Below are 12,302 nucleotides of genomic sequence, written 5' to 3'. Positions count from 1 at the left end.
AATCAGGCTGTAATTGCAATAACATTAGTCATAATAGAAAATGAAAGATAAGAGTTTTAGTTTAGGTCTAGATTTGTTTTTGTGACCTTGGAGAATCCCTTAATCTCTCCAAAATTCACTACCTCATGTTTAAATTGGAGAAAATAATCCCTGCACTGCCTTCTCTATATGGATTTTCTGAGGTGCAGATGAAATAATAGATGTGAAAATGCTTTCAAACTTTTAAAACACAAAATAACTAAAGTTGTATTCTTTAAAACTTCAGCAGTGGAGGCCAAGCATAATAAACATTTGTTCAAAATATGTGTTCTCTCATGTTACCTCAATTAAAGACCAGATGAATCTCTACCATTTCCCAGCTAAAGTCACTGCTGCCTGGGAGATGCCCAGTGCAGTACAACGGAGCAATGACAACTCAAGAGCTTCAGCTCAAGCCTCACACCATGTTATATGCATCACAATGGGGCTCTTGGAACTTATGAGGTGATGGGAAGAGCTAGCCATGAATCTAAAATTTGCCACTAATTGTTATCAAAGTAGATTATACTTAAATAGTACTCAGTACTGGTTGATGATACTCAGTGCCAGTTGATGATAGCATGGAAATCACTCAAGAAGTATTTATTATTGTTTCTCATTTTGTATGACTTTCTTATCCTAGTTTTTATCTGACATTGGCATCATTAGGAATGATGCACATTCATTTGGGAAAGAAGATTTATTTGTGCTAGCTATTTGGAGTAGTATTTCTCAACCTTTTAAAAACACCTCTTTGGATAAACATTAAAATCTCACTGCTTTTCAGATATTTTGATAAACCTACCTGGGGGAGCTGTGCTCCCTCCCCTGCCCTATCTCTAGTTTGAGATATGATTGTGAGAAAAAGGTTTTGTCATTACCTCCTCCCTTTTCTACATGTAAAATTATGTATTACTGAATATGCTTTTTTCAGAGTATACACCCTTCAAAATCTCATTAAAAAAATCACTAATGTGGAGCAGGTGTAGCTCAGTAGTTGAGTGCCTGCTTCCCATGTATTAGGTCCTGGGTTCAATCTCTGGTATCTCCTTTAAAAAAAATCACTGATTTAGGGCATTCTTAAGTATACATTAGAATTTAAAGACTTGCTACCTTCTGTTTGGGGTCAGACCCAGGTCTATCAGCCCTTTTATCATGTAATTAGACCAGGATGTAATAGGCTATAATTATGCTTCTGAGTATCAGCATCAAAAATGTGGGTATCTCCACAAACCCATTTTTCTTTTAATTATCAATCATGACTCTGTAATCTGAAGACTTACAAAATCTTTTTTTAATAGACATGTATGTTTTCAATTTGCTTAATCAATATAATGGAAAGACTATAGGTTTAGAATTACACAGACCTGAATTCAAACCCCATTTCATTTACTTACAAGCTCTGGGCCTTTCTTAAAAGTCACCTAATGTCTTTGACCTCAGTTTCTTCAACTATAAAATTAGGATGCTAGGTTGTCATGAGGAATTACAGATGAAATGCTGTATGGAAAATGCCTAATATGGTCTGATAACATTATAGATACTGAAAACCTATTCTCCCTTTCTATCCCTCTCCCCATTACCATTACTTTTGGATAATGAATTTCATGAATAATTTCCCTGCCATGCTAAGAGCAATTTCCTTTCATTTATTACTTCCTTTAGATATGTTTATAGTTTTTAAATTAAATTATATTAGATCTAATGTTACATATCTCTTTAGCTCCAGGATGTAAGCAAGCTGAAACTACTTCCAGATTTGACTTCTCTGATCCTAGTTGAAAATCCAATTGTTACCCTTTCTCATTATCGCCAATTTACAATTTTCCACCTCCGTTCACTGGAAAGTTTGGAAGGTCAGCCAGTAACCACTCAGGACAGACAGGAGGCTTTTGAGAGATTCAGTTTAGGTAAGTGACATTTTAAAAGAATGAAGTTGGGAGGCAGTTATTTTTAGAAGTTATCCAGAAAAATGATTTTGCTATGAACTTTATAGTGCAATCAAAATTTGCGTGGAAAATGGTACCCAATTCATTCAAGATACAGTATTAAGCATGTACTATTTCCCAGGCATTGTACTTGACACTAAGGGTGCAATAGTGAACAAGACATATGGTGCTGGCTTTCTTGCAGCTTATGTTTTAGTGGAAAAGTCAGACAAAAGGCAAGTAAATCCAAATAAAGTACCATAGGGTTTGGACCCTTTTTTTAGGGAAAGTGGTAAAGGAATGCATATCTGACAAAGTGACATTTAAGTTGAAGGCAAAGGGAAGAAAGGGTTAGCTGTGTAAAAATGGCATTCTGGGAGAAGGGAGCACCTTGTACTTTGAGGTTAGAAAGACCCTGGTGAGTTCAGGAAACTGAAAGAATAACTGTATTATAGCTCAAAAAGGTTTGGAGTGATAGGGAGGAGAAAGATGGAACAGGATCTTGGAGTTTGAATCTCATTCCAAGTACAGTGGGAAATCATGGTTTTTAAGCAGGGGTGAGGCATGATCCAGTTTATATATTGAGAAAATCACTTTTAATGTAGAGTGGAGAGAGATTTAGAGCAGAGCAAAAATGGAGATAAAGGAACCTGTTAGCAGGCTATGACAGTAACCTAGCCTAGAAGTGTTGGTGACCTAGCCTAGAAATGTTGGTGACCTATACTTGGGTAGTGGACATGGAAATAAATAGGCAGAGTATTTTAGATCAATTTTAGAGACAGAATCAACAGCACTTTTGTTTTTTTAAAGATTTATTTATTTATCTTCCTTCCCCCCTCCCTCCTCCTCCCCCCCTCAGTTGTCTGCTCTCTGTGTCCATTCGCTGTGTGTTCTGTGACGGCTTCTATCCTTATCAGTGGCACCGGGAATCTGTATTTCTTTTTGTTTTGTCATCTTGCTGCGTCAGCTCTCCGTGTGTGTGGCGCCATTCTTGGGCAGGCTACACTTTCTTTTGCGCTGGGCAGCTCTCCTTATGGGGTACACTCCTTGCGCGTGGGACTCCCCTACACGGGGGACAGCCCTGCATGGCACAGCACTCCTTGCCTGCAGCAGCACTGAGCATTGGCCAGCTGCACATGGGTCAAGGAGGCCCGGGGTTTGAACTGCAGACCTCCCATGTGGTAGGCGGACACCCTATCCATTGGGCCAAGTCTGCTTCCCTCAACAGCACTTTTTATTGGCCTGCATAATTCCCTGGTTTTCTGGCTTGAGGAGGTAGGGGGATAGTGATACCATTTATGGAAATGAACATGTTGAATTTGAAATGTCTCTGAAACAACCAAGTAGAGATGTCAAGTAGGGAGAGGTAAAATCTGGAGTTCTGACAAGAAATCTGAGTGTAGAGACAAATTTGGGAATCATCAGCATAATAAATGGTATTAAATGTACTACAAGCAGAAGTTTGGAAAAGGAAGAGGAGGAACCATCTAAGGAGATTGAGAAGGATAGGCTAGCAATGTAGTTAGAAAAACAGGAAATGGTGGATTACAAAAGTTCAGAAAAGAAAGGTTTCAAAAGAGGAAGTGGTCACCCATGTTGAATCTTGCTGAGACATGAAGTAAGATGAGCAGAGAAATGTGCTTTAGATTGGCAACATAAGATGATTTTGGCATGAGTAGTTAAGGAGTGGTGGAACAAATGCTAGATTATAATGAATTGAAGAATGAATGGCGGGGAGACATTATGTTAAGATTTAAAATTTTCTTCCAGAATTTCTCTCCCATAGTACCTAACAAAAGCTGAAGTTAAAAAAAAAGTTAAAAATCAACCAATAGCATTCAGGACAACTCCAAGTTCTGAAAATGCCCCCATATCACAACCCTTCTTCCCTCATCCTGCCCATAGCAACTTCCATGGCCACTGTCTCCACATCAATAATAAAATTTCTTCCATTGCTAGAGTCACAATAGTTCTATAGTAGAATAACACTAAGTCCACTCTAATCCATATTTTATTCCTCCATCCTATGGACCCTGGGATGGTGATGTCCACTCCGCTTTGAAACAGAGGGGGCCTAGATCCCACATGACTGATGGGTAGGATTCTCCTGCTTGCAGTTGTATACTCTGTTGGTTCCCTGATGTGGTGGGTAACTATCCTCACCTCCCTGTTAGCTGACCTGGGTAAGTCCAACAAACTGGAGAGTAGGCATTGCAACTCTGCTGAGGCTCAGGGCCCAGCTGGCACATGGGCAGTCCAGAGATTCAAGTTTCCTGAGTATGCACCAACCCCAGTGCCAGGGACAGATGCAGGACATTGTATATCCTGCCATAACCCACTGAATGGACTGGGGGAGAGTGTAAACTACAATGTAAACTATAATCCAGTGCAGCAGTGCTCCAAAATGTATTCACCAAATGCAGTGAATGTGCCACACTGATGAAAGAGGTTATTGATGTGGGAGGAGTGTGGGGGGGTGAGGAGTGGATATATGGTAACCTCTTATATTTTTTAATGTAATGTTTTGTGTGATCTATGTACTTTTTTTTTGTCTTTATTTTTTTAATGTTACATTAAAACAATATGAGGTCCCCAGATAGCCCCCACCTCCCTTATCCCACTCCTCCCCCCATAACAACAACCTCCTCCATCATAATGAGACATTCATTGCATTTGGTGAATATATCTCTGAGCACTGCTGCACTAATGGTCAGTGGTCCACACCAGAGCCCACACTCTCCCACAGTCCACCCAGTGGGCCATGGGAGGACATACAATGTCCAGTAACTGTCCCTGCAACACTACCCAGGACAACTCCAACCCCCGAAAATGCCCCCACATCACATCTCTTCCTCCCACTCCCTACCCCCAGCAGTCACCATGGCCACTTTCTCCACACCAATGCCACATTTTCTTCGATTACTAATCACAATAGTTCATGAATAGAATATCAATAAGTCCATTCTAATCCATACTCTATTCCTCCATCCTGTGGACCTTAGAATGGTTGTGTCCACTCCACATCTATATCAAGAGGGGGCTTAGATTCCACATGGATGCTGGATGCAATTCTACTGCTTTCAGTTGTAGGCACTCTTGGCTCCCTGGTGTGGTGGTTGACCTTCGTCACCTCGATGTTAGCTGAGTGGGGTAAGTCCAATAAACCAGAGTGTAGGAGTTACAAGTCTGTTGAGGCTCAGGGCCTGGCTATCACATGGTCAGTCCAGAGATTCAGGTCCCCTGGGTATACACTAAACCCCAGCACCAGCTACAGATTTGGTAAAAGTAAGAGGAGAGACTTGTGAACAAAGATCACATCTGAGTCTAGCTCCATCACACAGAAACACAAACTCCAAAGTAGGGCCAACTGACATGGCACTGAACTCCATCTGCCATGACCGTAGAACCTGTGGGTCTCTGTAGCCCTCAGAAGAACCAATACCTGGGGTTGTATCTACTTTATCTGCCTCTGGGACTCTGCTGAGGTGTGCATAAGGGCAACCCCTCTGATAACCTCCCGGCTCTTTTTGGAGACTCAGCCATATAAACTCATTTGTCCTTCCCATTTCCCCCTTTTATTCAGGTCAAAAAGCATTTTAACTCCTGTTATTATATGTAGACTGAGATATTCTGCTGGTCTGAGTTGACCCTTTTATTCAAGGTGATTTTCTAGTTACATCATCAGCTGGTACTTGGTAGTAATCCCTCAGTGCCAGGGAGGCTCATCCCCAGGAGTCTTGTCCCACACTGGGGGGAAGGCAACACATTTACATGCTGAGTTTGACTTTGAGACTGGCCACATTTGAGCAACACGGAGGATCTCAGGAGGTAACTCTTAGGCACCCTGCAGCTCTAGGCCTTGTTCTTATTTCAGGTGCACAGGCTTACAAGCATAGTCATTAGTATTGGCTCATTGTTGGACCTTCCTTCTTTTTTGGTCTTTGCCGTTGCACTTGGGGGATTGTTGCTGTTCCTTTAGGGACTGTGATGGAGCTCCCCTGGCTAGGAACTCAGCATTCCCTCAGTTGTTGTTTTTAATTGTAACCACTATGAAAATATCCAAACATTTTTGGGTGCCCTGGATATATGCCCTGGAGAATTCCCTGCCAATTATGTGTCCCCTGTCAATAACATCCCACACCAGTATTCCTCCCCTGCCATTGTTGAACCTCTCTGTGATCCAAAACTTCTTCAAAAATGAAGCCCAATCAATATATTGCCAGGTTCCATTAATAGTAAAATGGAATATAGTGATGAGTTTAAAGGTTAGCTGTAGAATACATATTAATTTAGAAAAATTAAAGTGAATATAAATTGGGGTATCAAAAAATTTAAAAATGGGAAAGCTTTGTTTTTGGTGTTTTGCCTTCCATCACTCCAGTAAGTATTGCTCTGTATGCAATTTGGCAAGGCAACTTCTTCCATCTTTTCCTCAGTGTCTATGTCCTTTCTTTTTCTTTTTCTTTTTCTTTTTTTCCTAATTATTAAGCTTATCTTCACAAAAGTTTTAGATCACAGTAATTCATATATACAATATACAGTGTTCCCACATATTCAACATAAAACCCTTTAAAAAAAAAGAATAAAAAATTTGCTGAAAAAAAATAAAAATCAACCAGTAGCTTCCAGACCAGAAACTGGGCAGAAATGAATACAGTATGCCTCAAAGCTCGTAATCAAAGAAAGAAACAGAATATTCAAGAGTAGACTGAGAGACACATTACAAGCAGGACTAGAAGTAAACTTCCTCACCATGATAAAGGACGTGTATGAAAAACTCATACTGTCATCATACTCAATGGTGAAAGAAAAAGCTTTCCCACTAAGACCTGGAATGAGGCAAGGATGCCCTCTGTCAACACTGTTATTCACATAGTACTGGAAGTTCTAGCCAGAGCATTTAGGCAAGAAAAAGAAAGAAAAAGCATCCAGTTTGGAAAGAATGAAGTAAAACTTTCACTATTTATAGGTGACATGATCCTATATATTGATCGTCCCCCAAAATTGACAACAAGGTTACTAATGCTAATAAATTCAGCAAAGTGGCAGGGTAAAAGATCAATACTCCCAAATCAGTAGTGTTTCTATACCCTAGTAATGAGCAAACTGAGGAGGAAATCAAGAAAAAATTCCACTTACAATGGCAACTAAAAGAATCCAATATCTAGGAATAAATTTAACCAAGGATATAAAGTGCTTATACACAGAAAACTACAAAATTTTGCTAAAAGAAATAAAAGAGGACCTAAATAAATAGAAAGACATTCTGTTCATGGATTGGAAGACTAAATATCATTAAGATGTCAGTTCTACCCAAAATCATGTACTGATTCAACGCTATCTCAATCAAAATTCCAACTGTCTATTTTGCAGAAATGGAAAAGCCAATCATCAAATCTATTTGGAAGGGTAAGGGGCCCCAAATAGCAAAAACATCTTGGAAAAAGAGGAATGAAGTTATAGGACTCACACTTACTGACTTTAAAGCTTATTACAAAGCTGTAGAGGTCAAAACAGCTGCCTTCTAAAGAATGCAATACTTGACAGTAATTATCAAGGCATGTGGGGGATACACATGCCTCTTAGAGGAAACAGATCCTAAAGGAACAGATGTTTTCAGCAGGGCAGAAGTTATATATTGGTGGAAAGATTTTTTGATATAGGGATGATTAGGCGGTTTGGGGGAAACATACCATGATAGGCTTTCAGAAAGACAGGTTGTGCATCTAGTACAAGATCTTTTGATCAGTCATGAATTACGGAGGCTTGCAGTTTTAACTATTCTGGAATGCTTCTACTGTTTGGAGTAGGGGAAAATGCTGGAAGGGTTGGAGGAGAACATGCAAAGTCATATAAGCCATAATGGGCAAAAGACTTGAATACGCATTTCTTCAAAGATATATAAGTGGCTAAAAAGCACATGATAGGATGTTCAACATATTAGTAATATGCAAATCAGAACCATAATGAGATATCATTTCACACTCACTAAAATGGCTACTATTTTTTTAAAAACCCAGAAAATTACAAGTGTTGGAAAGGATGTGGAAAAATAGGAACACTCATTCATTGCTGGTGAGATTGTAAAATGGTGCAGTAACTGTGGAAGACATTTTGGCAGTTCCTCAGGAAGCTAAGTATAGAATTACCATATGTCCCAGCAATCCCATTACTTGGTATATACCCAGTAGAATTGAAAGCAGGGACTTGAACAGATATTTGCACACTGATGTTCATAGCACAATTATTCACTGTTGTGAAAAGATAGAAGCAGCCCAAGTGTCCACCAGCCAATGAATGGATAAACTGTTGTATATACATACAATGGAATATTTTTCAGCTGTTGAAAGGAATGAAATCTTAATAGAAGTGACCACGTAGTCTATCTGGCTTGAAGAAGTCTGACAAAAAAGCAGTATCTGTCATTTGTAAATTCTCTTGTTCCAAAGGAAGCAGTTATGTTTGATGAATTATGTAAATAAAAGTTATTTTATACAAAAAATAAGGACGAAGTCTTGAGGCACATGGTAACATGGATGAATCTTGAGGACATTACTCTGAGTGAAGTAAGCCAGACACAAAAGAACAAATATTGTATGATCTCACTGATGTGAACTACTTATAATAAGCCAATTCACAGAGCTAGAATCTAGACTGTAGGTTTACCGAGGATAGAACTGGGGTAGAGAATGAGGAGCCGATGCTTAATTTATACAGAATTTCTGTTTAAAGGTTTGGAAATGGATAGTGGTGATGGTAACACATTATTGTGGGTGTAATTAACAGTGCTGAACTATGTTTGTGAATGTGATTGAAAGGGGAATTTTTGGATGTGTATGTTGTTAGAATGTAAGTTAGAAGATAAAAACGGGGGACTGCATAACACAGTGAACGATGTGGACTATGGATGGGGTTTAATGGTACAAGTATAAAAATGTTCTTTCATGAATTATAACAAAGTACGACATTAGTACAAAGTGTTAATAATAGGGTGGTATATGGGGAAAATATACCTAATGTAAACTATGGACTATGGTGAACAGTAATATTTTAATATTCTTTCATCATTTATAACAAAGGTGCCATGCTAATGCAGAGTGTCAACAATAGGGGGGTATATGGGACATTTTACATGACTTCTGTAAACCTACAACTTCTCTAATTAAAAACAGTAACAGGGAAGTGGCTGTGGCTCAAGCAGTTGAGCTCCTGTTTACCCTATGGAGGGCCTGGGTTTGATCCCTGGGACCTCCTGTAAAAAAAGAAAAAAGGCATCCTAGACCTGTGCAGCATGGAGAGGCACAGGCCTTCGTGCAGCAAAGCAAGCACCAAAACAACTATGATTGAACCAGACAGACAACAGAAACAATAACAACAGTAACAGGGAGCAGGTAAAGCTCAGTGGTTGAGCTCCTGCTTCCCAGGTACAAGGTCCCGGGTTCAATTACCAGTACCTTTGAAAAAGAAAAAAACTAAAAAGTTTCTAACTTCTAAAAAGAGTAGCAATAACTTGTATTTTTAAAAATTTTTTTAATTTTTAAAGATTTTTTTTTCCCCTGACCCCTCCCCCCAGTTGTCTGCTCTCTGTGTCCATTTACCATCTGTTCTTGCTTCTATCCTTATCAGCGGCACGGGGAATCTGTGTTTCTTTTAGTTGCGTCATCTTGCTGCATCAGCTCTCTGTGTGTACAGGCCATTCTTGGGCAGACAGCACTTTCTTTCACACTGGGCAGCTCTTCTTATGGGGCATACTCCTTGCCTGTGGGGCTCCCCTATGCGGGGGACACCCCTGCATGGCAGGGCACTCCTTACGCGCATCAGCACTGCACATGGGCCAGCTCCACACAGGTCAAGGAGGCCCGGGATTTGAACTGTGGACCTCCCATGTGGTAGGCGGACGCCCTATTCATTGGACCAAGTCCACTTCCCTAGCAATAACTTTAAAAAGACCATTATGCTTATGGAAAAAGTGTGCCAAATGTACGCTATGGACCATGGTTGATGGTAATAAGTCTGATTACATTATGTCAAAATCTGTAATATATATTCCACCACAGTGTGGTGTGTTGGAAGGGGTATTGTATGAGAATTCTATACATATGCATGATTGCTTTGTAGCTTCACAACCTCTGTAAAATATATAAAAATATATTTAAAATATATATTTTAAATATATTTTTAAAAATTGGGTGGCTTGGGGAAAAAAAACACCAAATGTAAGCTAGGGACTATAGTTAGTAATAATATTTTGACAATGCTCTTACTTAGTTTGTAACAAATGTTTTACAACAATGTGAGATGTTGGTGGAGGGGTGATGTATGGGACCCCTGTATGATGTAATGCATGTTTATTTTATAAGTTCACAACTTCTACTATACACTTATTGTTTATGTATGTTCATGTAGGAATGATATACTTCAATACAAATTTTTTAAAAACCTATTATGCCAAGTGAAAGAAACCAGACACAAAGTATTACATATTATATGACTCTATTTTTATAAAATGTAAATATAAATAAATCTATAGAGACCGAAATAGATTAGTGGTTATATAGGGTTGGGAAGGATAGAGGGATTAAGAGGTGACTGCTAGGGCGATCTGGGGTTTTTCTTTTTTGGAGTAAGAAAAGTATTCTAAAATTAATTGTAGTGATGAATGCACAACTTTGTGAGTATACTGAAAGCCATTGATTATACACTATGGATGGATTATATAATGTATGAATATAGGTCAGTAAAACTGGTTTTAAAAAAAGAATCTTGGGAAATAAGCTTCTGTGTTCAACAATAGGAAATTAATCTTAGTCCAGTTTTGGCCTATAAAACAGCAGTTTCATGTGCTTTGAATATTTGGGAAACATGGTAAGTTTTTATGATTTGAAACCCTGCTACTCAACACCTGTTACCTTGAAGTTCATGTTTTGGAATCATTAAAAATATAAATACTGTAGAGGGAAACATAATTTAAATGTACTATTGGGGAAAATGCTTAATTCAAATATTAATTAGAAACCTTTAATGTGCTGGGCTCTTGGGATCCAGTAATGAGCCAGAAAGATGCAATTTCTGTTTTTCTGAAGCAGTAATGGAGAAAGCAGACAGCCAAACTATCTGATCATATTTTATAACCCCCTGTGACAAGGATCACAGCAGAAGTACAAGATAATGTGAGTTTTCCTGAGAAGCATTTAACCTGGGAGGGAGTGGAGTCAGGGCAGACTTCTTTATGTGTTTTATTAACCTGAGACCTGGATGATGCAAAATAGCCCTGGAAGGATATAAAGACAGGGTGTGAATAAAAGCCTGCAAGTAAGAAGAAACATCACAAATCTGAAGAACTGGAATCATTTTAGAAAGGCTAGAGTATGGTGTGTTGGAAGATATGTCTAGAGAGGGAGGTTTGGACCATATCAAGAAGAGCCTACTCAGCTCTTCATGTATGTTTTTGAACCTTATCCTAAGAGCAAGGGGAAGCCTTTGAAGGATTTTAAGATAAAGTGTTTTGGAAACATGTTTGCAGAATCCTTTTAAGTGTAATTACTAATTTCAAATAAAGTATTGCAAGTTACTGGGAAAACCTCATCTAAACTTCTCTAAGTACCTGGAAGTAAAGTTATCTATTAAAATTGCCATTCAAATGATAATGCTTTCTTGCCTTTTTAAATATAAATCAGTTCAAGTTCAAGCTAGTCTTTTTTCCCAAAACCATAGTGTATAATTTTTAAAGTAGAATTATCTTTATGCTATGCTTAAACTTCTTTTGCTTTTATTAAGAAATACTCCTACCTTTCTTCGAGTAGAAAAGATAATGCTAAATAAACTATTAAAATTTGTTGGCAGAAGAGGTAGAAAGACTAGAAAGAGACCTGGAAAAGAAGATGATAGAAACTGAAGAGCTTAAGAGCAAACAAACAAGATTCCTTGAGGAAATTAAAAATCAAGATAAACTGAACAAATCATTGAAAGAGGAGGCCATGTTACAGAAACAGAATGTTGATGAGCTGCAAAGTGACTTAAACACGAAAAATGAGTTGGTAAGTTCGTATTCTGCATTGTTTTGCCTATATTCTCTTGAGATAGAGAATTCTTTGCATTTAGGTCTAAAAATACAACTTCCTAACCAAAGAATGGGGAAAGATGTTGTTTAACAGATATATATTCAAAAGTCTTTATGAGTTATACTACATGGCTGCCCAAAAGACTAATGCTGGTTTGGGCTACATTATTGAAAGTATAGTATCTAGAACAAAGGAAGAACATGAAGCCTCACACTATAAAAAGTCTGTCAGACTGCCCGTAGCTATTTGTAGAGTGGTAACACTCTACATTGGCAAAAACTTTTAGAAGGCAATT

The 12,302-nt window shown here is 38.5% G+C and overlaps 1 protein-coding gene across 2 annotated transcripts in view; it reads left to right on the top strand.

Annotated features, from left to right (window-relative positions):
- The window catches only part of CNTRL (centriolin), a 138,409-nt gene that overhangs the window by 19,553 nt on the left and 106,554 nt on the right, over positions 1-12,302 (top strand). For both annotated transcript variants that reach the window (XM_004483561.4, XM_058302462.2), the window contains exons 6-7: positions 1,742-1,928; positions 11,790-11,983. In XM_004483561.4, the coding sequence (XP_004483618.2) occupies positions 1,742-1,928; positions 11,790-11,983 (381 nt within the window). The remainder of the gene's footprint in view (positions 1-1,741; positions 1,929-11,789; positions 11,984-12,302) is intronic.

Source organism: Dasypus novemcinctus, chromosome 8 (assembly GCF_030445035.2).
Source record: "Dasypus novemcinctus isolate mDasNov1 chromosome 8, mDasNov1.1.hap2, whole genome shotgun sequence".
Taxonomy (NCBI): Eukaryota; Metazoa; Chordata; class Mammalia; order Cingulata; family Dasypodidae; genus Dasypus; species Dasypus novemcinctus.
This window is presented reverse-complemented; position numbering and strand designations above follow the sequence as displayed.